This window comes from Pseudorasbora parva, chromosome 4 (genome assembly GCF_024679245.1).
Source record: "Pseudorasbora parva isolate DD20220531a chromosome 4, ASM2467924v1, whole genome shotgun sequence".
In the NCBI taxonomy this organism is placed as follows: Eukaryota; Metazoa; Chordata; class Actinopteri; order Cypriniformes; family Gobionidae; genus Pseudorasbora; species Pseudorasbora parva.
The window spans coordinates 4,264,038-4,291,286 of NC_090175.1; the positions used below are offsets into that span (position 1 = coordinate 4,264,038).

The window sequence follows — 27,249 nt, forward strand, 5'->3', positions numbered from 1 at the left end:
GGCTAGCGTTCAGAATGGTAACGCAGAAACGAATCCTCAGGTGCATCCGTCCCCAAGATTGGTTTGCAGCGATCGACCTGAAGGACGCGTACGTTCAAGTCTTGGTTCTCCCGCGACACAGACCGTCTGTATGCTCTGTGTTCAATGGACGAGCATATCAGCACAGCGGATCCCTCCGTGTCGTAGTGACATCGAGGTGCCGCCAAACCTTCAGCCTATGGTCGGACCCTGTGTTTATACGGGTGAGGGTGCCCCTAGAACAGGTATCCAGGCATGCGATTGTCTCCACGGATGCCTCATCCACCAGCTGGGGTACCACGTACAACGGGCTTGCGGTTTCAGGTCTGCGGATGGGGCCTCAACTGCAACGGCACATCAACTGCCTAGAGTTGTTAGCAGTTCGTCTTACCCTGAGCCGCGTCAAGATGCCGCTCCAGGGCAAGCACGTTCTGGTCCGTACGGACAGCACTGCGGTTGTAGCGTACATCAACAAAGAGGGTGGTCTACGCTCCCGTCGCATGTTACAACTCACCCGCCACTTCCTGTTATGGAGTCAGAAGTATCTGAGGTCACTTCGTGCCACTCACATTCCGGGCCGGCTCAATCGTGCGGCCGACGAGCCCTCACGGCAGCCAGTGCTTCCGGGAGAGTGGAGACTCCATCCCCAGGTGGTCCAGCTGATGTGGGATCGCTTCGGGGCTGCACAGGTAGACCTGTTTGCCACCCCGGACACGGCCCATTGCCAGTTGTTTTATTCCCTGACCGAGGGGACCCTCAGCACGAATGCGCTGGGCTGGAACACAGCTGGCCCCGGGGCCTACACAAATATGCGTTTCCCCCAGTGAGCACTCTTGCACAGACACTGTGCAAGGTCAGGGAGGACGAGGAGCAGGTCCTGTTGGTGGCGCCATACTGGCCGAACAGGACATGGTTCTCGGAACTAATGCTCCTTGCGACAGCACCGCCTTGACCCATTCCTCTGAGGAAGGACTTTCTGACTCAGAGATGGGGCACCCTCTGGCACCCGCATCCAGACCTCTGGAAACTCCATGTCTGGTCCCTGGACGGGACGTGGAGGTTCTAGGTGGCCTGCCACGGACCATGGTAGACACCATCACTTCCACTAGAGGTCCCTCTATGGGGCACCTCTATGTGTTGAAGTGGAACCTGTTCGTTGACTGGTGCTCTTCTCATCGAGAAGACCCCCAAAGATGTTCGGTTGTGGCCGTGCTTTCCTTTCTATAGGACGGGTTGGAGAGAAGGCTGTCTCCCTCCACCCTCAAGGTGTATGTGGCCGCAATCGCTGCCCATCATGAACTAGTAGAAGGTAAGCCTTTGGGGAAGCACAACCTGATCGTCAGGTTCCTGAGGGGTGCGAGGAGATTAAATCTGCCTCGACCCCCTCTATACCTTCTTGGAACCTGTCTCTGGTGCTCAGTGCACTTGCTGCGCCACTCCCTTTCTCATGGAACGGATAAGTGTGCTTATATGCTCGAGTTCGAATTCCGAATATGGCGAACCCTGTCGAGTCCTCCGCAACCCGCGGCAGTCAGACGTGGCGGAGTGTCTGACGCCAGGTCTAACACTCGTATGCATTGTGGAACTTGTGTTAGGCTGGGTTCCATATGTAGTGACCCCCACGGCGGTATGTATATATCATATGTGTATTCTCCATGGTACGGCTCCCTACGGCGAGCCCGTGTCTTTCCCTTGGCAGAGCCCGCTCTGCCATCTCAGTGCGGTAACTGTCCCCCGCCCAACTGTGCCGCTTTCCCAGCATTATCAAATAGTCCACTAATTGGGTCTTGTGGGATGGCAGTGTGACTTTCCCTGCAGGAAATTCCCCACCCGTTGAGACGGGGTCAGAGGGACTCCCGCAGGGCGCTGGAAGTGGCGTTTTCCATAGGGATCTCAATTTGTCGGTCTAAGTCCGACGTACTTCGAACATGACCGACTGAAAGGGAACGTCTCGGTTACATATGTAACCCTTTTTCCCTGAAGGAGGGAACGGAGATGTACGTCCCGTCGCCACAGTTGCTGTACCATCACTGCAGTTCGAGCCACAGGTTCGGCTCCTCAGTGAAAAACAAAAGTGTGTGACGATCGCTTCCACTTTATACCCGCGCAGCGGGTATGTTCATTGGCCCGTTTTCTATATCTCGAAGCTGATAGGGGCTCCCAGAAGTGATCCAAATTCGTCGGTCAAGTCCGACGTACGTCTCCGTTCCCTCCTTCAGGGAACGAGGGTTACATATGTAACCGATATGTTTTCAGTTCAATTAATTCAATCCAAGTAAATGGAACGCTCACAAGATGTCACCAAAATCACCCTGTCCCCTTTAAATCTTTCAGAAAATGATGTAAGTGTATCAAATTATATTTAATCGTATCGAATCGTATCGTTGGCTGAATATTGTGATATATATTGTATTGTGAGCTGAATATCGTGTACCGTCTCGTATCGTGAGATTAGTGTATTGCTACAGCCCTAGTCACCATCGGCTGGAGACGCTGCAGTTACACCCACGGATTGGCAGTGCTGATTTTCAGCATAAATGGTGTGAAAAACCTCTGGGAAAAATCTTTGAGATTGACTGTAAATCTAAGATATATTTTAAAGACAAATGATAGCTACAGAAAACGGAAGCAAATAGATTGTTGCAATCCACAGAAACAACTTGTAATTCATTGTGTGGAGGAGATATGAATAGCTCGCTTGGCTAGAGACATCATGGTAGGGCTGGATGATTAATTGCATTTGAGATAATATCACAATATGAGAGAACCATTTTTTTAACTGCAAAGGCTGCGATTACAGTCTGGTCACGTGATGTGAGTAAAGCAGTCTGCAAAAGGAGCATCAACTTGGCACGTTACCACTACAGGCCTGGCCTAAAGAAGAGAGAGAGAGAGAGAGAGAGAGAGAGAGAGAGAGAGAGAGAGAGAGAGAGAGAGAGAGAGAGAGAGAGAGAGAGAGAGAGAATATAAGCAGAATATGGGCGTTTCTAAAATGCGCAGCTCAGAACTGATCCAGAGAGAGAATCTTTTTTCAGTTTTTTCAGTTTAACAGTTTGTGTTTAATCATCTAATATTGTGTTGGTCATAATATACAAAAGAGGTGGGAAAAAAAGATTCTCTCTCCAAAGGTTCTGGATCAGTTCTGAGCTTAGTTTTTAACTGCAGGTGCGCAATGGAGCTGCACATTTTAGAAACGCCCATATTCTGCTTATTCTCTCTCTCTCTCTCTCTCTCTCTCTCTCTCTCTCTCTCACACACACACACTCACACTCACCCAACCATGAAATAATATTTTATAGCAATCGGAAAGGTTGAAGAGAATCAGTGATCACTGATCAGTGAATCAGTGACGATATAACCTTGATATAGATGGTTAATCAAATTTAGACCTACGTATACTGTATTTATTTAAAACATTCACAGTGGTTTTCACTGCCGTTGGAATCAGACACATACAAATGTCAGGAAGCGTTCATGTCAATATCCAGACTGAGAGGCGCGTGTTCTGGCGGGAAAAAGACATCCATGCATACCCTCTATACTGATGCACCAAATACTGCTAATGTGAACGTACAGCAAAATCCCCAGTTTTAAATCAACACTTCAGTGATCCTGCTCATTATCATCAGGTGTTCATCACTTAATTAATCTCTTAATTATCTCATTAACTCTAACACTACTTCAGTCCATATGTGCTCGGGGCAGTGCTGATTTAACACTAAGGATTTTGAGGTGTAGAGGACATTGATAGTTTGTTCTACTCACTCATGATGTGTAGATGAACAGTTTTAATAATGGAGTAACTGTACGAGTGTCCGCTGATCCAAACTCCACATAAATAAACTCCTCCATCATCTGGTGTCACAGCTGTAATTCTCACAGTCATGAGTTTATTATGTCTGTCATCAGAAAAACTGAATCTTTCTTTCTTCTTCAATGTGCTGTAAATCGTCTCCATGGAGTCTCTTCCTTCTTTGAATATGATCTTGGGTTCATTAATATGATTCTGTGAATATTCACAGCTGAAGGCGGCAGTTTCTCCACTTTTCAACATTACTTTCTTTGACACTTTACAACAGGAATCTGTGATTAAGAATATAAATAAATATATTTCACAAATATAAAAGCTTTGAAATAATTTTTACAACACTAAGACTCTGACTAACCTTCTGCCACATTCAGAGTCATTTCGATGGACCAAAAGTCTTCAACTCTAATCTGGTATTTTCCAGCATCATATTCACTTAAATCTCTGATGTAGATCATGAGGTTTCCCTCATTGTTTTGAAAGAGTGTGAATCGTCCTTCATTTATCCATTTATCATGTTTCTTATCATACACTATTGTTTTAACCTTAATTAATCTCTGCATGTATTTAGCAAAGGAACTGTACCAAAGTTTCTGTGAATCAACCAGAAGACTTGCTCCAGAATATCCAGTGACGCTAAAGCATCTCACTGCACCTGTCAATCAGATTGATACTGTGATCAGAAACCTCATGAACAGAAAACAGCATCATTACTGCAGTGATGAAAGAGAAAAGCTCTGACCTGAGATCAGGTAGAAAGTCAAGAAGATGAGGAGGATCTTCATTGTGAGTTGAGTTCAGTCTTCTTTCTGCTGAATCTCTCTGTCTCTACATCTGTCTGCTTTAGTTCCTTCCTCTTTCTTCAGCTCTTTATCAGTAATGAGCAGCTTTACTGGCCCCTCCCACCATCAGCACTGACTGAATATGACATTAATCACACTGAAAGAGCGCCACCTAGAGGAGGTTACAGTGAAGGATACTGAGAGCTCACACAGGCTTCATCTTCTCTATAGAACGACACATGACACTGATCTGCATTATATTAATATTCCTCTAGAGGGCGACAGGATCAATGACGTGTCGATTCACTGAGGTCCCCTAGAGACCATACAAAGTATTTTTAGAAATAAAATAGTGCATCTGATACGTTTTTTGACATTTTTATCATTTTTTTAAGAGCAAAAAAATAAAAATAAAAACCAGATCTGACTGTCATTTGATTTTGGATACTTTATGCATATGAATAATATCACAGATTAATGTGGTTTCAGCACCACGGACAGCAGCCGTCACAGCCACATTCACACACTTAATTACTTTGTGTTCAATCCACATAATATATTTTAAAACCGAAGTGTACTCAGTCAATTTGAGGTGAAACTACATGAATCATTTTTGTTGACAACTAAATGGGCAGTGGATCTGTATTTCCCAGCATGCTTTGAAAGGGACTGCATTAGGACAGTAAATTTAGGGATCATGTTATTGGTTTTTGTCCAGTTTTGTCCAACGGGAAAGGCGTTTTGGTGTTTAATGTTCAGTTATGTTGAGCATTTGAAGGAGTTTTTGTAATAATTTAGAATTGTTTGGTTGTGTTGAAGAGTGGCTCTTGCACTCTATGTTTTTTTGTTTTGTTTTTTGCAGAGGATTCAAGACCTTTGTGTTTATGTTTACCACGCGGCGACCTCACACAGTCTCTCCAACACGGAAGTGACTTAAACTGCAATTGATCATCAGATCCCAGCATTCAGGAGAGAGCCTCACAACCAGTGTAGAAAATAGCCTATTAGTTATGGTGTTGTTGAGGGTAAAAACCACACGGACATCATTAGTTGACCTCAGACAACAGTATACTTTTTTTTAAAAAAGCCAGTTTATGAAACCTTTAACAAAAACAATACACATTTTAGATTTACCTCAGAAAGTTAAAATGTTTTTACCTCAGATGGGAGCTACATGCTTAAGTAAAAATAAGAAATATAAGAAAATAAGGTAACACTTTACGATACGGGTGCACTAATATGCATTATTTAATGCTTAACTAATGCACAGATAACCCTTTTATTAATGATTTCATTATTAATGAACACTAATAGTTAATATAATATGTTATTAAGGAATTAATACATTATGGCACATTTAACTAATAACAATGATTACTTAATCTATTAATCATGTCGAATCTTCATTAGTTGCTGACGCAGTAATCATTAATAAATGGGTTAGTTCACCATCAGTAATACATTAACTCATGATTATCTGTGCATTAGTTAAGCAGGAATGAATGCATATGAGTTCTGTCAGGTCTATTAAGTCAAGAACAAATAAAATGATTTAGGAATTTTTGATATAAATTGCAATTCAAGTTGATAATTCTGAATGAATGTTTTGGCGAATGAATGTTTTGATAATTCTAAATGAATGTTTTGGCGAAAAGTCCTCTGACCTTTCATGAGCACCATGAAATAGCAGAGAGTCAGAGGACAGCAGCAGCATTAGGGAACGCTCGCACAGTTTAGGGCTGTGAGAGCTGAACTATTCCCCCCAAACAAACCATACCTGGCAACCCTCTTACGAAAAAACAAGAGGGTGGATTAGGCAATTAAATAATTAAATTAGTATGGTTCTAATAGATGAGTCTCCTGCATTCATTAGCACCATGAATTTAGCAGAGAGTCAGAGGACAACAGCAGCATTAGGGGATGCTCACATGATTTGACTAAAGAGCAGAACCATTCCCCCCAAACAAACAGCAACCTCCTGTGAAAATGAAAGAGAATGAATTAAGCAGCTGTTAGCTCATCCATAGGCAAGTGTCACTAAAGCAGAAGCACAAGTAAGGTTAGCAGATGAGGCATACTATAGTTATAGTAGCCTACTATAGCTCTAAGACAAGCAGTCCCAGACTCAAATATGTTTGAGAGCAAATGCACTTTTCAGTTAGCGCCTATAGTTTTAGAACGGGTGCCTTACCTATAGCTTAGGAACAGATAATAAGCCTGTAATTTAACTGAAATGACTAGACGCTGAAGCGACGTGGATGCGATGTCATTACATTGCCATGGCCTGATGCTTAGAAAATGTTTAAAAGACTTATTGAAGACAATTAGATATGAATGGAGAGTGAGTTGCTCGTGATTGATGTCCTTCATGTGACGAGTGCAGATCTCATCTGAAATAGTTTTTGAGTCAGTCACGCGGTGATGTTAACTCCAAATCGGGCGGCTTGTGATCAATGGGTGTGCTTACAGCACGTTCTTAGCCGACATTGAACATGGTCATCTAAACATGCTACTGGTTTCCTTTTATCGGAGTAAGGTCATAGACGGCGTAAGCATTACCCGGTCGGGACAGGTAGTTTTCCCTTTACCCCGATTTCGCGTGGCATGTAACGCATTACCCATTTCTGTCGGCTTATTGAAGTGCGCATGTGAGATACATGACAAACGCATACTTAGAGCAGATTCAATGCACCCAGACGGAGTGAGCTAGCTTTTACATGAAATAAGGACATATCACAAACGCAGACTTTAAGACCCAGAAAATGATATGATGTTTTCATCTCAAGCAGCAGAAGAGGTTCAGTCAAACGCTGCATAACTGCATGCAGCACGAAAGAATTAAAGGCTACCCCGTTTATTAATAGTCATGTAGACGCGGTTTACCACATTGTCAGTTTGCTGTTGTATGTAAACGGGGAAACTTATTTCAAAAAGGTATATTTTTGAGATATTAGCTTGCATGTAACGCACTCAAGTCGCAAATGCACGTTCAAGGGAATAAATGAGGTGAATCGTGTGGGGTGAATTCTGCTCACTAATATCCCACTGGCGCAATTCCTTGCGAGATGATTCAGTTTTGCATGCAATTAATTCAGTTCCTAGTTATAGTAGCCTAATAGCATTTGATTAGAATTGTGCAGCAATATACAAAAGTTGTATGTACTTTAGAGACAGTGCATAGATCCACGGATATCGAATAACCATGTCAAGCCAGCTTTACTCCAGTTAATTTCACCTGTAGTAAGCAAGTCTGGCCAGTAGGAATGTACTACAAACTTTGGAACGTAAAAAGCCTTTTGGTGAGTTACTGTGAATTTGCAGACGGTCCCTAAAGCAGCCTCAGCGGATACTTTCAGTGTTCCCAACTTAGCAATTTTGTTGCTAGATTTAGCAATTTTTTATTTATTTTTAAAAGCACCTAGCAACAAATTTAGCAATTTTTAACATTTATTTGGCAACTTTTAGCAACTTTTGTAAAGTGACTAATCAAAACAGCACACGTACAGCTAGTTAAATAGACCGAGCTGTTGATTCATAATTCCTTAAGATCGCTGTGGAAATAGCTGTAAAAACTGGAAGAGAAAAGACAAGTGGGGGCGGGGCCACACAGGTCTATAGTCAGGCACGAGGCTGCCGCTGCACTGCAGGCAGCAGTAGTAGCAAAAATTATTTGTTGAGTGCACCAGCAGTAGCACGCACGGATTTCACATGTTTAGCAAAATTATTCAAATGCATAAAGTTCAGAGTACAATTGTTTGGTTAGCAAGTCACTTTTTTTTTCTTTTTCTTTTTTTAAAAGGACAAATTTATAATTTCCTACACAAGTTTTAAAACAAATCTAAATTAGCTTTTCAAATAATATCTATGTAGTTTTGCGTTGCGATTACGTAACAATGTCATGTGCAATTACGTCACAATGTCATTTAGCAACAAAACGATCTGCCTTTAGCAACTGCTCTGAAAATTAGTTGGCAACACTGGATACTTTACCTCGTTAAATTAGGTACTGCTCCTTTAAGGCGGAACGTCCTCTCCTCTCACTCGCTGATGAGAGGGCAGTCCGTAGTAGATGAAGCGCGAGCTGTGAACGTCGCGTGGATGCGTTCTAATTTCTGTTACTCTTTGCCGTTGTTTTTCTGTTTAGTAACGCAGCTGTCAGTGGATTGTTTAACTGCCCCATGTGTGCAAGGGATTACGGTGATAATAAACCCCCTTTGAAAAGTTTGATACGTGAGTTTGCTTCACTTGGCTAGAAACCATTCAAGCCAGCTATCTGGCCTCTCTGTGTGAAGCGTGTAATACGACATACAATATTAGTCACAATAAAGAAAACTGTCATTTTTAATAAAATTCGCTTTGGCATGAATGTGCGCGATTCATTGTGAACTCCTCTGACTGAAGCAGTGATGTGTGAGCCCGTAGACGCTCAGATCACATATCAGCTGGTTACAATCGTGGCTGATCGTTTGCATAATATGCGCTTAGTATTGACATTTTTTAGTGATTTACCTTTACCAGCAAGTAACATTATATTAATAGTTCATCACCACAGCAACCTGTGCGGGATCCATGATGAATGCAATTGTTGCGTGTGAAAAGTATGTCTGTAGTAGCTACGCAGAGGCGGCAATCACAAAAAAGATTGATGCCTGTAACAATTATTTAAGATCATTTTCTATTCTGTTGTAGTTTCCCCTGTTGCAAGTCCGTGTATTCAGTTTTTACACTGTCCGAGGACGACTGTCATCATTTTTTATTTATTTATGTTCTAAAATAACCAGCTGTTAATGCAACGTTACCTTAGAGAACAATGATTAGACTTTCACTGAATCGTAGCAAACGCAATTACATTGAGGAAAAGCAGAATTGGTTTTACCGTGATGGAAGCGGCCGAAATGCCTGGAAAAAATAGCATTGTATAATTGCTTTGAGCTGCTCGAGCGATCTATACGGCGAGGGCGGGCGAGGCGACCAGCCGTAAAAGCCATCCATGCTAAAGGGAAAATGGTCTGACCATTCGTATTAAAGCATAAGGTTGTGTTTAGCAGTGGGTGATTCTGGCTACGTTTTATCGCTGCGGTTCCTATGACATGTAAATGCCCTAATATGATTATACTGAAAATGCAGCTCACCTCGCGTTCGTGATGGAGAACATTAGTTTGCAAAATCATGATAACGCTCACGTAATGCGAATTAGTCAACACAGGACTCTTAAAGAGCAAACAAAGAAGCTACGTAGCTCCGTTTGATATGCGAATAGGAAGGTAAATCGAATGATTTCCTTTTAGAGTAGCACCTTCATGATGAATAGATACGGCAACCGCACAAATATGTGATTATAGCATGGGAAACACGTGATACTTATCCTGAATGGAAAGCAGTGTGCAGGAGAAGCAGAGGCAAAGAGCTAGCAACAGCAGTTTAGGAGCGAACTGAATCTGTTTGAAGATGCGCGCTGTTCATATCGAGCCATTAGCAGCGAGGGGAGTGTGAACAGCTGATGCATCTCAGCTGAGCAGAACCAGTCAAGAACCGTTAGCAGCGTCTTGACTACAGCCTGCCAGAAGTGACGCTTACGCTCAATTACACCCCTATTGTAAAGTGTTACCGAAAATAATACAAAATAATGATAAAAATATGAATACTGTTTAGACAGTATGTGTCTCAAATAGTGCTGACCCTTTTAACATTGATTCAGTCCGTATTCAAACTCAGTTTACTTGCTGTTGTGAGATGACTGACAGCAGCGTATTCACTGTAATCCTGATTATTCCTGATACTGTCACTGTCAGGACAGTCCGATGTCTTGAGGAAATTCACCACTGCGTAATTCAGATCCTCAGCAGATGTGATGCAGCACTGAGAGTCAACACTGGATTTATCTACTGTAGCGTCAATGCATTTAGAAGAATCAGAGGGGTTTGTGGGTAATTGAGCCGTGGAATAAACAGCATCAGAAGAATCAGAGGGGCTTGTGGGTAATTGAGCCGTGGAATAAACAGCGTCAGAATAATCAGAGGGGTTTGTGGGTAATTGAGCCGTGGAATAAACAGCGTCAGAATAATCAGAGGGGTTTGTGGGTAATTGAGCCGTGGAATTAACAGCGTCAGAAGAATCAGAGGGGCTTGTGGGTAATTGAGCCGTGGAATAAACAGCATCAGAAGAATCAGAGGGGTTTGTGGGTAATTGAGCCGTGGAATAAACAGCGTCAGAAGAATCAGAGGGGTTTGTGGGTAATTGAGCAGTGGAATAAACAGCGTCAGAAGAATCAGAGGGGCTTGTGGGTAATTGAGCAGTGGAATAAACAGCGTCAGAAGAATCAGAGGGGCTTGTGGGTAATTGAGCCGTGGAATAAACAGCATCAGAAGAATCAGAGGGGCTTTTGGGTAATTGAGCCGTGGAATAAACAGCGTCAGAAGAATCAGAGGGGCTTGTGGGTAATTGAGCAGTGGAATAAACAGCGTCAGAAGAATCAGAGGGGCTTGTGGGTAATTGAGCCGTGGAATAAACAGCGTCAGAATAATCAGAGGGGCTTGTGGGTAATTGAGCCGTGGAATAAACAGCGTCAGAAGAATCAGAGGGGCTTGTGAGTAATTGAGTCGTGGAATAAACAGCATCAGAAGAATCAGAGGGGTTTGTGGGTAATTGAGCCGTGGAATAAACAGCATCAGAAGAATCAGAGGGGTTTGTGGGTAATTGAGCCGTGGAATAAACAGCATCAGAAGAATCAGAGGGGCTTGTGGGTAATTGAGCACTGGAATAAACAGCGTCAGAAGAATCAGAGGGGCTTGTGGGTAATTGAGCCGTGGAATAAACAGCATCAGAAGAATCAGAGGGGCTTGTGGGTAATTGAGCCGTGGAATAAACAGCATCAGAAGAATCAGAGGGGTTTGTGGGTAATTGAGCCGTGGAATGAACAGCATCAGAAGAATCTGAGGGGTTTGTGGGTAATTGTTTGTGGGCGTCTCTAATCTCTTTGTAATCACAACCAGAGTGAGAAACCTGAGGAGAGACAAACATGTACATATTTAATAATAATTTAGGATTCTTCTTATATTGATGGTCCCTTTAACACATTCTGTTGACTAAGCAATGTCCACCTACATGTCCACTAACTCTCATTAGAGTATTAGAGTATTTGTAGACTGGTAGGGTAAGACTGTCTGTTGTAGCCTGACATGGTCATACTCAATACTAGTCAGAAAATGAGTCTGATCCTGCTCCACTGAGATGTGATTATTGGGGCGTGTTTCAGCCGAACCAGGAAAGACCTCTATTGGACAGACCTACAACTAATCAGAGCAACGGGAAGTTCAGATCATTTAACGGATTCGGATCTTTGAATTTCATTCATTTCAGCGGAATATAATTAAAATGTCACATGTTAAAATTCCCAACACATCTAGTGCTTATGCAAATGTTGATCAAATTTGGAATAAAACATAAATTATAAGCTAATGCAGTCATGGACAAACTTTAAGAAATGATTAATTAATTGCAGTCGTTCTTTCTTTTGTCACTTCACATTTAATCATGTCTGCTCCCTGGAAAGTTTAGTAACGTTACACCTCTCGTGTCTTTGGGTTTGAGTCATTAGTTCTGTCATCAGTGTCTGATCTGTGCCGTGACAGCCCTATTAGCAATGCAGTCCTGATAACAGAACAAAACTTCATCTCTCTGAACTACGAGACAACTCGTATTTCAAAAAGAACATATCGTTCATGAACAACTCATCACTAACACATAGTCAACAGAATTCAACTGCACAAAGGCTGGAAGAAGTAGAAGTAAAAGATGAGAGAAAATGATATTTGTCAGTGGTGTAAAAATGTAAGGATTCACAGAGTATTAACCAACATGATCATCATTTTAAGAGAAATAGTAAAGGTGAACGCATATATGAACAAGTTCAAGAAGGAATTAAACCCAAGCCACTTTGGTGACGTGAATGATTACGTTAATGTTGATCATCTGTCCATCATTGTCTAAAGCTTGCCCTTTGATTGACGGGTTCTGAACAGTTTCTGTTTGGGCATAATTACCCTACAACAGATCAAGTCCAGACCAAATGTCTCAACCTCAAATGTTTTGGGTGGAGCTAAATTTGGCTGGCATCCAGGCTGGGTCTGTTGAGCATAAAATAAAGACTTAGCAGAAAATAAGCAGACAGTCTACTATTACTCTAATGAGAGATAATGGACATTAAAGGACAACTCTGGTGAATTTTTTAGTTTATCTTGATCGTTATATCTTTGTGAGTACAGTCTATAGAATAAAAAATGAACCGGATCCGTGCTTGCAACACGGAGTAACAGTTAAAGCCCAGAGCCCCCCCCTCAGCTAAAACGGCAGCATTGGGGGCATGGGCGTAACAGTTGTCTTTGTGCCTCTTAACAGACACAAAATGCAATTAAAATGTCTGTTCAACATGAACAGGTCCCTCATATGACAACGAGATGTTCAACATGAACAGGTCCCTCATATGACAACGAGATGTTCAACATGAACAGGTCCCTTATATGACAACGAGATGCATTTAGCCACTTAGCCATTGTTTAAATTCACCTGTTTTATCCGGATAGCTGTGTCTCACACTGAAGTCCTGTGGGAACGCAGCGGTCGCCGTGAAGTCGAGAAGAGCATCGTGTTTATGAAGAGGCTCTGCTCATCGGCGCTCAGTGTTGAGAGAAATAGTTTTCGTTTCTGTAACGTTACTGCTGATCCTGAGGAGAGGACCGCTGCTCGTTCAGTTACTCGCTAATGCTGAGTATCAGCGGCTCGTGAGTTCATCAGATCTCTCAGCAAAACATGACTCAGTTCAGTGAACGGCCGGAGTTCCAACATATAATTCAAGACATTAGTTTATTTATATTTGGAGGGACTGTCACTCATGTCAGAAAGTGAGTAACTCAAGTAACGCGTGTGGTCAGCGCTGATTTGAGTCGCGAACCGTTTAGAACGATTCAGTCCGTTTTGGTGAACTGGTTCGCCCGGTTCACTAAAAAAAAAAACGGTTCAAAACAACCAGTTAAAAAGAACGATTCGTTCGTGACCGGACATCACTAGAGTGATGATCTGATCGGGCTCACGAGTGAAGAAGAAATTGTTCGTGTTTGTGCCTTTCCGAATTGTAAAAATTTGCAGCGAACACTTGACTAACTTATAAAGACACAACACAGCCGGGCCGGTTGAAGAAAAATGCCATTCCGTGGTCGAAGATGGGTGCAGCCACTCTGGAGGTAATGTAAACTTTATTTATCCTTCCATTTGGGCACACACGGCTTGAGGAAAGATGTGCAGTTATTTAAAATAATCTTGCTTTACACACACGACGCTCTTATCAACTGGACTGCCTATTTTACGGCTACCGCTGCGTTCCCATAGGACTTCAGCATGAGATACAGCTAGCCCGCTAAAACAGGTGAATTTAAACAATGACTAAGTGGCTAAACGCATCTCATTGTCATGTAAGGGACCTGTTCATGTTGGACAGACATTTTAATTGCATCTTGTGTCTGTTAAGAGGCACAAAGACACCCTTTACGTTTATGCCCCCAAAGCGCCGTTTTAGCTGAGGGGGGGCTCTGGGCATTTACTGTAATAACTCTGTGTTGCAAGCACCAATCCGGTTCGTTTTTTATTCTATAGACTGTACTCACAAAGATATAACGATCAAGATAAACTAAAAAAAATTGCCGGAGTTGTCCTTTAAGTTCTAAAGTTACTCATCATAATCAATACTTGTTAAAGGGACCATCAAAATAAAGTGTTACCATAATTTGAATATTTAATATTCTAAATATCCTTGGAGATCCTCAGTCTTTAAATCATCAGGCAATGTAATTCATTCACATTATTAATTAAAACAAACATATTTTCCTCTAATCAGTTATTATACTAACTGATTCATTGTTTGCTGGTGGCACGCAAGATATTTTGGAGGAGGAATCAGCGTCTGTTAAAGACAAGAAAATAGTTTGTTAAATCTCTTCACATATTCATATTTCTCTGTTCATCTTTAGTTGTAGCCAGCTGGAGGCAACAAATGTTGTTTTATGAACAAGGGGAAATATAAATGTCTAAATGAATGTAAAGGTGGCAGTTCAATCAGTCATAAAAGTCCTTTTAAAGAAGGTAAAAATGGAAGAATGAGTCTTACTGTGAGACAGACGCCTCCTGCAGAGAATCACGGTCAGTAACACGAGTCCAGTGATGATCAGAAGCAGAACCACAGACACACTGACCGTCAGTGGAATGGAGTTCACTGTTGAAGAGGGAACCCATGTGCAGTTTATTAACAAATGTGAACAGAACACACAATAAATAAAGACCTCACCTGACCTGAAGCAGAACATGAGCATGGACGGCGACTCTCAGACAACGGGACTGAGAACACCCCCCCCCCCCCCCCCCCCCCCAAAAAAAAAAAAAACTGCCTGTATCCACTTTTGTGTCCTTAAAGGTTTCGTTTTTTTGGGTCAGCAGTTTATAAACACTTCTGGGTTTTTTGTTGTGGTTTTTTTTAGCTTGTTCGCTGTACACCTGGTCACATATCAGCTTTTAGACATTTTCCTGTTGTTAGTTATAAGTCAGAAATGACAAGGAGGCCACTTCCCGCAATAAAAAGTCAATGGAAATGGTTGGCTTGTCCCCCCCGGTGGGCGAGGCTTTCAGATTATGACGCGTGTCGCTCTGTCTCTATATGATCACATGATTGGAAGGGCATCACCTTACAGAACTAGGAAACACGACTGAGTAAAGTTCAAAATAAAAGACATGAAACAAAACCCAACACCAACCGTGACAGTCTGAGAAGAGCCTGAAAACACCAGAGACACAAATGAGTGTGTTTGTACCAGTCACAGGAGACACAGATGCGAGCGCTGTAGATTTCACTGATGTAGATGGTGATGAAGATGCTGATGATGTTGTTCTATGATTGTTCATCTCTAAAACACAGTAAACCAGAGCCAATCAGCTGGAGTCATACATACGTGACACTTCACTTCCCTTTTCTCAAAGAGGCTGATGTTTTTCACACATTACTGGACAATCAGATGTTTCACACAAAACCACAAACTGTCGACTACAGAGAACCTTATACATGCATTCTGTTCCAAGCAAAACAATGATCAATAAATCTCACGGTACAGTCCAGTACAGAATAAAGTTGCAGAATAAACTGCAAGCAGTTTTTATTAACACGATTACCACAAACAAACAACAGGCTATATACACACACATAATGGACAAAAAATAAAATAAAAACTATAATCAAAAACCATGGAAACTGAAGGAAACAGAACTTTATCACAGGAAATTAAATCAATGGAATATAATATAACCTAAGAGTCCATGGAGAATTTTAGCATATGTTCAAAAACATTAGTTCAAGTGACTGCTCTGCACTCTTAAAAATAAAGGTTCTATATTGGCATTGATGGTTCCATAAAGAACTTTCAGCATCCATGGCATCTTTCCATTGCACAGAAAATGATTTATGGTGAAAAAGAAAATGCTCGTTAGATTATTAAAAGGTTCTTCATAGTTAAAAAACCCTGTACTTTTAAAAACTGATAACTGAAAAGGTTCTTTAGGGAACCAAAAATATATTCTATAGCAGCACAGTGGAACCTTGTTTTTTAAGAGTGTGGTTACTGATTGTTTCTGGTCTTTTAGCATCATGTGTGACGTTGAGGAGATCGTCATGGGTTTGAGGCTCTCAGTTACTCACCTGTTATAACCTCCAGCTTCACTTCAGTGTAGAGATCTTTTCCTCTAGTTCGATCAACTGCACACTGGTACGTCCCAGAATCCCCTTGCCTCAGATCTCTGATGGTCACAGTGAAGACTTCTGATCTTGTGTCATCATACAGCGAGAATCTTCCCTTCTGAAACCATTTGTCTTTCTTATTAGTCCTGATGAGGTCAGAGCACCATCTAGTCTTTGGTTTAGCAAGCCTCTTTCCTTTACAAAAATATGTGGCTTTTATTGTATATTCTTTATTATATTTGCATGTGATGTTGACATCAGACCCAGAGTATCCTGTTACGTCCTTGGAGCTTACAACACCTACAACAAACAAGAATCATAAAACATGTGGTGCGGAAGAGACAGAAAACTGAGTTAAATTCTTACAATCAATTCAACAACATGAACTGAATTGAAAGATTATCCTCATCAAATCTGTGCTTTTGTCAGTGATTCTTACCAGGAATCATCATCAGAGTGAAAGTCCAGATGATCTTCATTCTTCTCTCTTGATCATTAAATGATCTTTTCTGTAGTCAGTAGATTCAGTTCTTCTGAAGCTCTCGATGTGTGTTCAGATGAGCTTTGACTGTTTCTTTCCTGGTTACATGTTTAACATGAAGTGCTGAATGTGACAGAGATGCCCAGTTCCTCTTTCTCTTCTACAGTGAGTGAGAGGTATTAATAAAGTGGGAAGTAAAACTAATTATTCAACCATGCCTAATTTGACTGACATCTGATGGACACACACACAAACAGCAGAAGTTCCCATTTTAACTATAAGTGCAGATTTATGATATGACAGACAGAACAGAATACAGGAAGTATAACAACATCCAGGGACAAACACACCATCCAGAAAGTGGTGAATTGAAGGTAGAATGGGGGATGGATGGAGGACCAGGACTGTGGCATGGATGAGGGCCTGGAGACAAAGCAGGGACCAGCATAGTAGAAAACTGAGCTGGAGACCACCAAGGGGGCAGGAGACTACAAGAAAGAACAGAAGACCATGTTGGAGCCAATACAGAGAGCCCAGAGAGTAAAGACAATATATGTGGCTGTTACAGAGCTGATGGGGAACACAAAGTTCAGGAATGACTTTATTTACTTTGACAAGGGGTTACAGCGAGTCCAAAGGTTGCCTCCATGGCCATAACAGGAGAGGCATAGGTTTCAGGAGTGGATGCTGCCACCTCAGAAGGAGCAGAAGAAGAAAGTGAAGCACAAACACACAAGATGGCCGTTTCAATTACAGGTAGCACAGCCGGCAGTGTGAAGACTTCCGAGACCACCAGACTAGAAAGCGCTGAGATCTATGGGTGGGAGGACAAATTGATGCATTGGACTCCCATTTTGCGAGCCACCTCCTTCTTGCTGTTGGCTGAGTAGAAGTCAGATACACTTATAATTGTTACAAGCAGGCCAGGCTCCACCCTCTCCCAGACACAACAGTCACCAGATTACTGATTGCACGCACCTGCACATCATCAGCACGGCAATCACCATCTGCACTTAGACCAAGTTTACTCACTCAGTCACTGTCCGTTCTGGTTTGCACACGCTACCGCTTATGCTCACTTCTACGGACTCACCTGAAAACTTACCTGTGTATCCTTGTCTTCCAAGTGTCTCCACGTCTTGTCTCCTGGCTCTTTGTCTCCATCGCTCCAGCGTCTCAGTCTGTCATCCTGCCATACACCTGCAACAAAGACGTATCGTATTACCCCAGTACCACTCTGCTTGGATTCGTCTTGCCTTCATTCACCTCTGCCGATCTCATCCTAGTTGTTATCAATAAACTATGTGTTTCACTGTCTCCAGTTCTCCGTGTCATCTCTGTTTGTAACAATAATCCCTATACTTCATTGTTAGCTGCTGCCACATTCTTTTAATGTATTTATTTATTTTGCTCGTGGGATACCATGACAATTAATATAAGTTTAATAACAAACTGTTCTGCCAGTTTCACCTCTGATATTAAAGCAGTGATTACAAATTAAACTTACACATTGACCTGGAAGAATGCAGATATATTTTTGTCAGGTGAATCATAACTTCAGAGCTCCATTGTTAATGGCTTTTCATAGTCACGATATACACCAGGGGTGTCCAACCCCGGTTCTGGAGGTCTACCGTCCTGAAGATTCCAGTTCCATCCCTGCTCCAACACACCTGTCTGTCATTATCAAGCTGCCCTGATCACCATGATTAGATGGTTCAGGTGTGTTTGATTCGGGATGGAGCCACAATCTGTGGGGTGGTAACGCCCAGGACCAGGTTTGAACACCCCTTGTCTACAAGCTTAACTCAGAGTAAGTCTACTCAGAGTTGATTGAACTAACTTAATTCAGCTGTTCTGAAACCGAAAATCTCCGAGTTTCCCATCTCAGGGGAAGTAAACTCAGAATTCAAGTGTTAACTCAGAGTCCGTTGAACCTCCTTATTGAAACATAGATGATGGTTTGTTATTGATGATAACAACATAATCATCACCTTGATTCACTATGTTTTTGTGAGGTTTTATTCATTTTATATAATTTTACTGTATTTATCATATTTATATATATAGTCATTTTTAATTATAATAGCCCTGTGTAACATGGTATGAGATCCAGCAGTGTCCTAATCTTTTATCAAGGATTTGAAATAAGTGATAAGACACAAACATGTTAAACTACTGTGTCATTTAGACTCAAAGAGACATCAAGAATCAGTGTATGAATCTCAACAATGGTGACAATCAAAAGCTTCATGCTGCAATGCATGCTGGGTACCTAGTCTTTTTGCACAAAATGGGTCTCATTCACTAAGCATACATACAAACGATTTCAAGAACAAATCTCGATTCATGTGGGAAACACCAGCATGGTGTTAAAGTAACACTGAACCAGTTTTAGAGTTATTGAGATACTTAAGTGATTAATTAAGTGATGAACACCTGATTATAATGAGCAGAATCACTGAAGGACAGAGAAACAAATGAACAACAACTGCCTTCAGCCACATCTTTAGATGAAATCAACTGAAGAGACATTAAACATTTTAGACGTTTTATTGATTGGTCCCCATTATGGTGATCAGTATTTTGCTTTAATTGGGCTCTAGACTCTTGACTTTTTAATTTTAATGACTATCAGGTGTTTTAAAATCACTGTGCCACCCAGGGAGATTACAGTGTTTGATACTAAGAGCTCATACAATATTTTATTTTCTCCATCCACCTTATTTTTAACATATTTACAGAGTGGGTGAGACCATTTGTAACTTGTTATTTGTTATTATATTATTATTTTAGCTGTACAAAAACAGTCAGTTATGCTGCTTGATACTGCAAACGGATAATTCTTGTCATATTATGTGTATTATTGTAATCACAATCAGACTGGTTTGTTAACTCGGATTGACCACTAGAAGGAGGCAGAGGTTTCAATCAGACGTGTGGTGGTGTGTTTAACGGCATGCGAATCATGAACAGGAAATGACAACAACAAAAACCCACATAATTAAAAGCTAATTTTCAAAACCAGATGAGGACAAATCACCAGTGAAATATTCCTGAGCGAGTATAAAAGGTCCAAATAGTCGTGCTGACGGGACTTTTAGCATTTGAAAAAGCAAGCAGACATTATATAACACTGATGAATTGTGTTATTTACTATACACATATTTTCATATATTAAAAAAGTTCCCAGCATAATTTTATGGAGTGGAAACTGTGTGTCCACCGATGCTAAATGAAAGCGTTTCCTGTTTTTATCACACCTGCAGGAGATGAAGGGCTTCTTGGTTTGACCCACAGAATATAAATAGAGCAAAAGAAAATCAAAAGCACGAGAGCTTGTCATGTTGGCTTCTCTTTTGCAAACTGACCACATGATACAAACCCTGCAAAACCTTACAAACCCCCTCCAGGGATGAGCTTTACATGAGCATGCACTGGGGGCTTGGAAGACTGAGTTGGAGCTGGTGATACAGATAATAACAGACCAAGGCAGAGTCTTAAGGACGAGGGACCACAGTGAAACCGCAGGGATGAAGGGGGCAGAGCAGAGAAGATGGATGGAACAAGTGAAGGAGTCAGAGCCTGGGTAGCAGACAAGGATCAGCAGAGGAGGAAAGGCCAGGAAACTGGTCGAAACCTGAGTGCACAACAAGCCGGGTGTGATCGATGGGGCAGGAGAAAGTCCAGGGGTGGGAGTCCATTCCAGGGTATCCAGATCAATAAGTGCTTGTTCTGGGATTGACATGGCAGCAGAAGCTCTGGGGCGTACATGACCTATTATTATTAGTAATAAAAATACCAAACACACAGACTTAATGCCAAAGACAAGGTGATAAAAAAAGTTCAGTTCATTTATATTCTGCATCAAGCACTGAGATGATTGACAGCAGCGTATTCACTGTAATCCTGATTATTCCTGATACTGTCACTGTCAGGACAGTCCGATGTCTTGAGAAAATTCACCACTGCGTAATTCAGATCCTCAGCAGATGTGATGCAGCACTGAGAGTCACCAGTGGATTTATCTACTGTAGCGTCAATGCATTTAGAAGAATCAGAGGGGCTTGTGGGTAATTGAGCCGTGGAATAAACAGCATCAGAAGAATCAGAGGGGTTTGTGGGTAGTTGAGCCGTGGAATAAACAGCGTCAGAAGAATCAGAGGGGCTTGTGGGTAGTTGAGCCGTGGAATAAACAGCGTCAGAAGAATCAGAGGGGTTTGTGGGTAATTGAGCAGTGGAATAAACAGCGTCAGAAGAATCAGAGGGGTTTGTGGGTAATTGAGCCGTGGAATAAACAGCGTCAGAAGAATCAGAGGGGCTTGTGGGTAATTGTTTATGAGTGTCTTTAATCTCCTCATAATCATAACCAGTGTCAGAAACCTGAGGAGAGATGGAGAAAATATTTACAACTCTGAAGATCGTCAGGATGGACGTCATCAGACATTAATATCATTTTGAATAAAAATCAACATTTTATAGAGTAACTGGACTCACCACTTCATGTTTTCCTAGTCCAGTCTGAGATGATGAATCACCGCCTGATAAAAATAATCGTCCTAAATTAATAAGGATATTATATCGCACTTCAACACTAATGTCTTGTGAAAATGTTTTTACACATCATCAAATCTCTGTATTTTGTCTCATGTCTGATTGCAGCCAATAGGTGGAGACAAATTTAAACTGGGAAGTAAATTAGGGTTAGGGTTAGTTTAGTGTCTAAATCTAAAGTAGTTAAGAGGGAGTTTTACCTTGAGACTGATTCTTCTTATAAAGAAATAGTAATAAAAGTCCAGCGATGATCAGAACCAGAAGAACCAGAAGAACCAGAACAAGAGGGACGAGCAGAGAAGAGCCTAAAAAACAAGAGATATTAATAATCATAGAATATGATAATCTGAGTTTAATATCATGTTGTATGTTTATATTTCAGCACAAGGGCACCTGTTGGCATGTTAGGAGACGCGGATGTGATGTTAGATGAAGAGGATGATGGTGATGATGATGATGATGATGATGATGATGATGATGATGATGATGATGATGATGATGTTGGAACACTTGTATCTAAAACATCAATAAAATAGAGATATTTATTTCATTGTTTTCTTTCACCCCAGACAGAGATTGACATCATGTCTTTTAACGGTCAATGAGGCCATTCCACTACACAGAATTCATGTTTTCTGATGCACAGCACAAAAGTTTTTATGGCAAAATTTATATCCACATATGTATTGTCAATTTTGTATAATAAAAATCAGCACAAAGGAAGGACCAAAATTACCCTTTTTGGTAACACTTTACTTGAAGGGGTGTGCATAAGACTGACATGACACCTTCATAATCATGACATGACACGTGTCATGAATATGAAGGAGTTTTTATGCATGTTTATAACAACTGTCATTAAGTGTCATTCGCTTAATTATGTCATTTTTAATCCAATGATGACATTTCAGAGTTGTCTTTGTTATGACAACTTGACATAAACCAATACATCATAACCTGTCAGTGGCTTTGTCATGACAACTTGACATTACCAAGACAACATAACCTGTCATAAACATGACATGAAATGACATAGCAGATTAATAATCAAATTTAAGAAACTACTTAGCTTTTTGGGTTTACATTACATTAGTTGCTAGGCAACATGGGGGAGAGGACGCTGGCGTTGTCTGTTCGCCGCTTCTCCACCCACAAATCATGTTAACTTTACTATTAAATTTAGATTTTATTTTATTTCCTTATGTTTGTGACTAGTCTAACAGTCAGAGCTACTATTGGGACTGTTGCTGATTGCTGGCAGCCACTGAGAGGATGTTGTTTGCCGTTTTTTCACCGCTTCTCTTCTGTTTTTGTTTGAATTTGTGGTTGGTTTTGGTTTGAAGGACATTTGATGTTGCTCGCTGCGGCTGCTCTCTCTTCTGGGTGTCGGCTGCTCACTGGTGGTCTCCCTCGGGCTTGAACTGCGTGGTGGCTGAAGTTTGCACCAGGCTAGCGTCATCAGCGTCCGGCATTATGTTGAGATGTAATTTTTACTTGTTATTCATGTATTGTTATTTTTTCCCTTTGTTGCACTTTGAGATTCTTTGGAATGAAAAGTGCGTTATAAATAAAATCTATTATTATTATTATTATTATCAAACTGTCATGTGGTTGGTTTTGACGTTGGCTGTCATTAGGCTATTATAATGTCATGATTTTTTTATAAATTTAATTTGTCATTTACATGTCATTAAGTGTTAATACTGTGTCAAATTATTTTATAACAGTGTCATGAATATTTAGCTTGACCTGAAATATGGCATCATAGAGGAAATCGTACAGAGTCATTAAAAACTATTAATATAACTCAAAATGATATAGTGGCATAGACATATACACCTATATGATGATGTCTATGGTGGCACCACTGGTTTGGTGTACACTGTAACAGTTGTTGGCAGAGCCTCAGTCAGGTTAGTTTGTTTAGGTGTTTAATGTCAATTTAGTTTGCAGTAAGTAAAAACAATTCACAACAACGTTATTTTGGGTTTAATATACTTTATTTAAACTTTCACTCACTCTTTAACGAATAGTTTGAGTTTATTCTTACCATTTCTTTGTTTGTCTGTTTGTTATGGCGGAGTCCCGTGTGCTGGTGCACCGTCAAAAGGGGTTCGGGCAGAAACGTTGGCCCTATATATAATGTTCCGGCCTAGGATCTAGTCGCAACCATTCCTTGTTCAGCCCAGGGTGGGGCTCTAAAGACTATTCCTCTTATTTTTATACATCGGAAGATAATTTATAAAGTGAAGTCATTTGACAATGTGTTATTTTTCTGTGTTTGTTTATGTGTGTATATGATGTTGATATATATATGTTTTTTTTGTGTAATGGCCATTATTTGTGTATGTGTTTTCCCCTTTTTGCGTTAATTGGTGCTGGTCACCTGTGCATAAATTCATGCCTTGTGTTTTTAAGAGTCAGTTCTGTGAGAGGGCAGGTCTTAAAAATTAAATGATTGATTTTATTTCTCGAACTTCTTTTCATATTTTTAAGACATTTGAAATTGTCTATTATCTAACCTTCTGTTGAAGCTGGTGGAGGAAACTTAAAAAATAAAATAAAACATTGTGAACTGAAAAATATTAATGATGCTGTTATTAAAAAATAATTTGACAGCGTATTAACACCTAATTACATTTTAATGACAAATTAAACTTGTGCCACTGAAAAAAATGTATGACATTATAATGGCCTCAGTCAACATCAAAACCAACCACATAACAGTTTATGGTTAACCCTATAAGCTAAGTAAGTTTCTTAAATTTGATAATCTGTTGTGTCATGTTTATGACAGGTTATGTTGTCTTGGTAATGTCAAGTTGTCATGACAAAGACAACTCCGAAATCTCCGTCATCATTGCATTAAAAATGACATAATTAAGCGAATGACACTTAATGACAGTTGTCATAAACATGCATAAAACCTCCTTCATATTCATGACACGTGTCATGTCATGATTATGAAGGTGTCATGTCAGTCTTATGCACACCCATTCAAGTAAAGTGTTACCACTGCACTTGTACTGTATCCAAATGACAACACTCAAGTAAAAAGACTGTAGCAATCCGGTGTACAAATTACCACACCAATGCTGCAACCAAACACTTTAGTAAGACCAAATTACCACATAAACCTTTACACTTTTTTCAGAAGTCCAGTTCCTGCGTGCACACACACACACACACACACACACACACACACACACACACACACACACACACACACACACACACACACACAAGCTGTAGGAAATGAGAATATGAATGTACCAGAGCAGGACAACAACGTCTGAACAACTCAAGATGTTTCAAATGAACCAATTACAGTCTGCATAAATGAAATGAAGAATAAAACTATCACAAATACAAACACTGACCGATGCATCTGCAGAACAGGACCATAGATCTACCCAAAACACTTTTAACTGCAGAGACTGAAGTAATGCCGCAGCTCACTTTTGTAAGGACACTTCCTCTTTTAAACTGTGGCTTGTGACTTTGCTTTAACAGACAGCATGCTACTTCTATACTAAAATAATCCTGTGTGAACCTACAAAAATTGAATAAGCCTGGTTCTCCACTCTCTTTGCACAGTCAAGCAATGTGATGCAAGACACACGGTTATGATTAATATCACATTATAGAAAACCCTCCGTACCTGTAACAGTGATCGCAATGAGCAGATATATTCATGATTCTGTCCAATAATGCATGACTGACTGAAAGTGAAGTAATGAAAGCAGGTCCAGATTATGAGTGTAAATGTTAGATCAGGAGATAAAAAGGTTATTGATGGCGTCTGTTATGAGTGAGACGTGTGAACGGCAGTAATTTCAGTCAGTGTTGAGTATCGTGATGTTGTGGAGATCGTCATGGGTTTGAGGCTCTCAGTTACTCACCTGTTATAACCTCCAGCTTCACTTCAGTGTAGAGATCTTCACCCAAAAAGATATCAGTTCCACAGTAGTACAGGCCAGAATCCTCTTCTCTCAGATCTCTGATGGTCACAGTGAGGACTTCTGAACTTGTGTTGTCATACAGAGAGAATCTTCCAAAATGAGCCCATTTATCTTTAATATCAGTCCTGATGAGGTCTTTGCACACTGACCACTGACCTCTACAAAAATACTTTGCATTTCTCTTATATCCTTCATCATATCTGCATTTGATCGTGACTCCGCCTCCTGAATATCCCGTCACACTGAAGCTCACAACACCTACAACAAACCAGCATCTTCATAAAAACACTAAAATGAGAATGAATGAGGATTCACTTTTTTCAAATTTTTAAAAACAAATTCAACCACATGAACCGAAGTGTAAGATTCTCCTCATCAAATCTGTGCTTTTGTCACTGATTCTTACCAGGAATCATCATCAGAGTGAAAGTCCAGATGATCTTCATTCTTCTCTCTTATTAAATGATCTTCTCTGTTGTCAGTAGATTCAGTTCTTCTGATGCTCTCTGTGTGTTCAGATGAGCTTTGACTGTTTCTTTCCTGGTTACATGTTTAACATTAAGTGCTGAATGTGACAGAGACGCCCACTTCCTCTGAGACAGAGAGAGAGAGAGAGAGAGAGAGAGAGAGAGAGAGAGAGAGAGAGAGAGAGAGAGAGAGAGAGATTTTTCTAAAATCTTTATTTACATCAAAATCAAAAAAACAAACATCTTTTTATACAAAACTCTTAAAAAAAAAAAAGGTTTTTGAGTATTATAATAACGTCATCCGCGTAGGCTGATAAACAAAAATGACTGGCTTGTAAGGATACCCCTTCTAAAACTCATCTTAAATTATTTAAAAGTGCTTCTATTGACAATGTATAAAGTATTCCTGATAAAGAACACCCCTGTCTCACACCGCAACATACTTTAAAAGGAGCACATAAGCCACCGTTAATTTTCAGTACACTTTCAATATCATTATATAACATTTTAACATAACCTATAAAATCAGAACTAAAACCAAAAGCATCTAAAGTCTTCCATAAATCGCCATGTTCTACACGGTCAGCGCTTTCTCCTGATCAAAGGAGATCAAACCGATATCTATACCCATTCATTTAGAAACATTAAACAAATCTCTTATTAAATGGAAGTTGTCAAAAATTGATCTGCTGGGTACAGTACGACTCGGGATGAATTATTTCCTCCAAAACTCTTCCTAGTAGCTAACACTTTTGATAGCACTTTATAGTTACAGCACAATAAGGACACAGGTCGCCAGTTTTTTATGTCTCTCACGTCACCTTTTTTTGGCATAAGGGTGAGGACCGCTCTCCTACAGCTCAGCGGCAGAAGTCCTCCGACTAGACTGTCACTGAGAACTGCTAGCAGATCCTCCCCTAACACAGGCCAAAAGGCTTTAAAGAACTCCACTGGGATTGCATCTATCCCAGGAGCCTTGCCATTCTCCATACTTTAGAGAGCTTCATGCAGTTCACTCAGGCCTATAGCTCTCTTGAGTGTTGCATTTGCGTCTTCAGAGACTTGGTAGCCCTTCATAAAAAAACTGCTCAACAGCCTGATCTTCCTTGTGCTCACAACTATACAGCTCTTCATAAAAACTGATTGCTCTTTTCCGAATTCCAGTAGGATCTGATACGAGAGAACCGGTCTCATAAAATAAAGAATGTATAAAGCGTTTTTGACCGATCTTTTTTTCTAGACTAAAGAAGAATTTAGATGGAATATCCATCTGGGCCGGGTTTCCCAATAACGATGTATCTTAGCTATAAAGAGCGCTTTCTACGAGCAAAGTTACGATCACTCGCAGCAATTCCACGTGCGTTTCCCAAAGATTTACTTAACATGAACACGCGAGAACGCGCT

General features: G+C 40.7%; 1 protein-coding gene across 1 annotated transcript; it reads right to left on the reverse strand.

The window, feature by feature from the left end:
• Positions 1-19,430: 19,430 nt before the first annotated feature.
• On the reverse strand, positions 19,431-26,835 carry LOC137073725 (CMRF35-like molecule 8). Its single transcript, XM_067442430.1, has 6 exons — positions 26,667-26,835; positions 25,319-25,636; positions 21,810-21,932; positions 21,617-21,721; positions 21,360-21,403; positions 19,431-21,245 (listed from the first exon to the last, which is right to left on the reverse strand). The coding sequence occupies exons 1-6, from the start codon at positions 26,833-26,835 to the stop codon at positions 20,730-20,732; spliced, it is 1,275 nt and encodes a 424-aa protein (XP_067298531.1). The 3' UTR covers positions 19,431-20,729.
• Positions 26,836-27,249: the final 414 nt, after the last annotated feature.

Excerpts from the sequence above, each read along its gene's own strand:
- LOC137073725 (XM_067442430.1), bottom strand. The coding sequence starts at position 26,835 with ATGGAGAATGGCAAGGCTCCTGGGATAGATGCAATCCCAGTGGAGTTC. Across the intron at positions 21,722-21,809 it reads GTCTCCTAACATGCCAACAG|GCTCTTCTCTGCTCGTCCCT; the intron begins GTGCCCTTGTGC and ends CTTGTTTTTTAG. Across the intron at positions 21,246-21,359 it reads GACTAGGAAAACATGAAGTG|GTTTCTGACACTGGTTATGA; the intron begins GTGAGTCCAGTT and ends ATCTCTCCTCAG.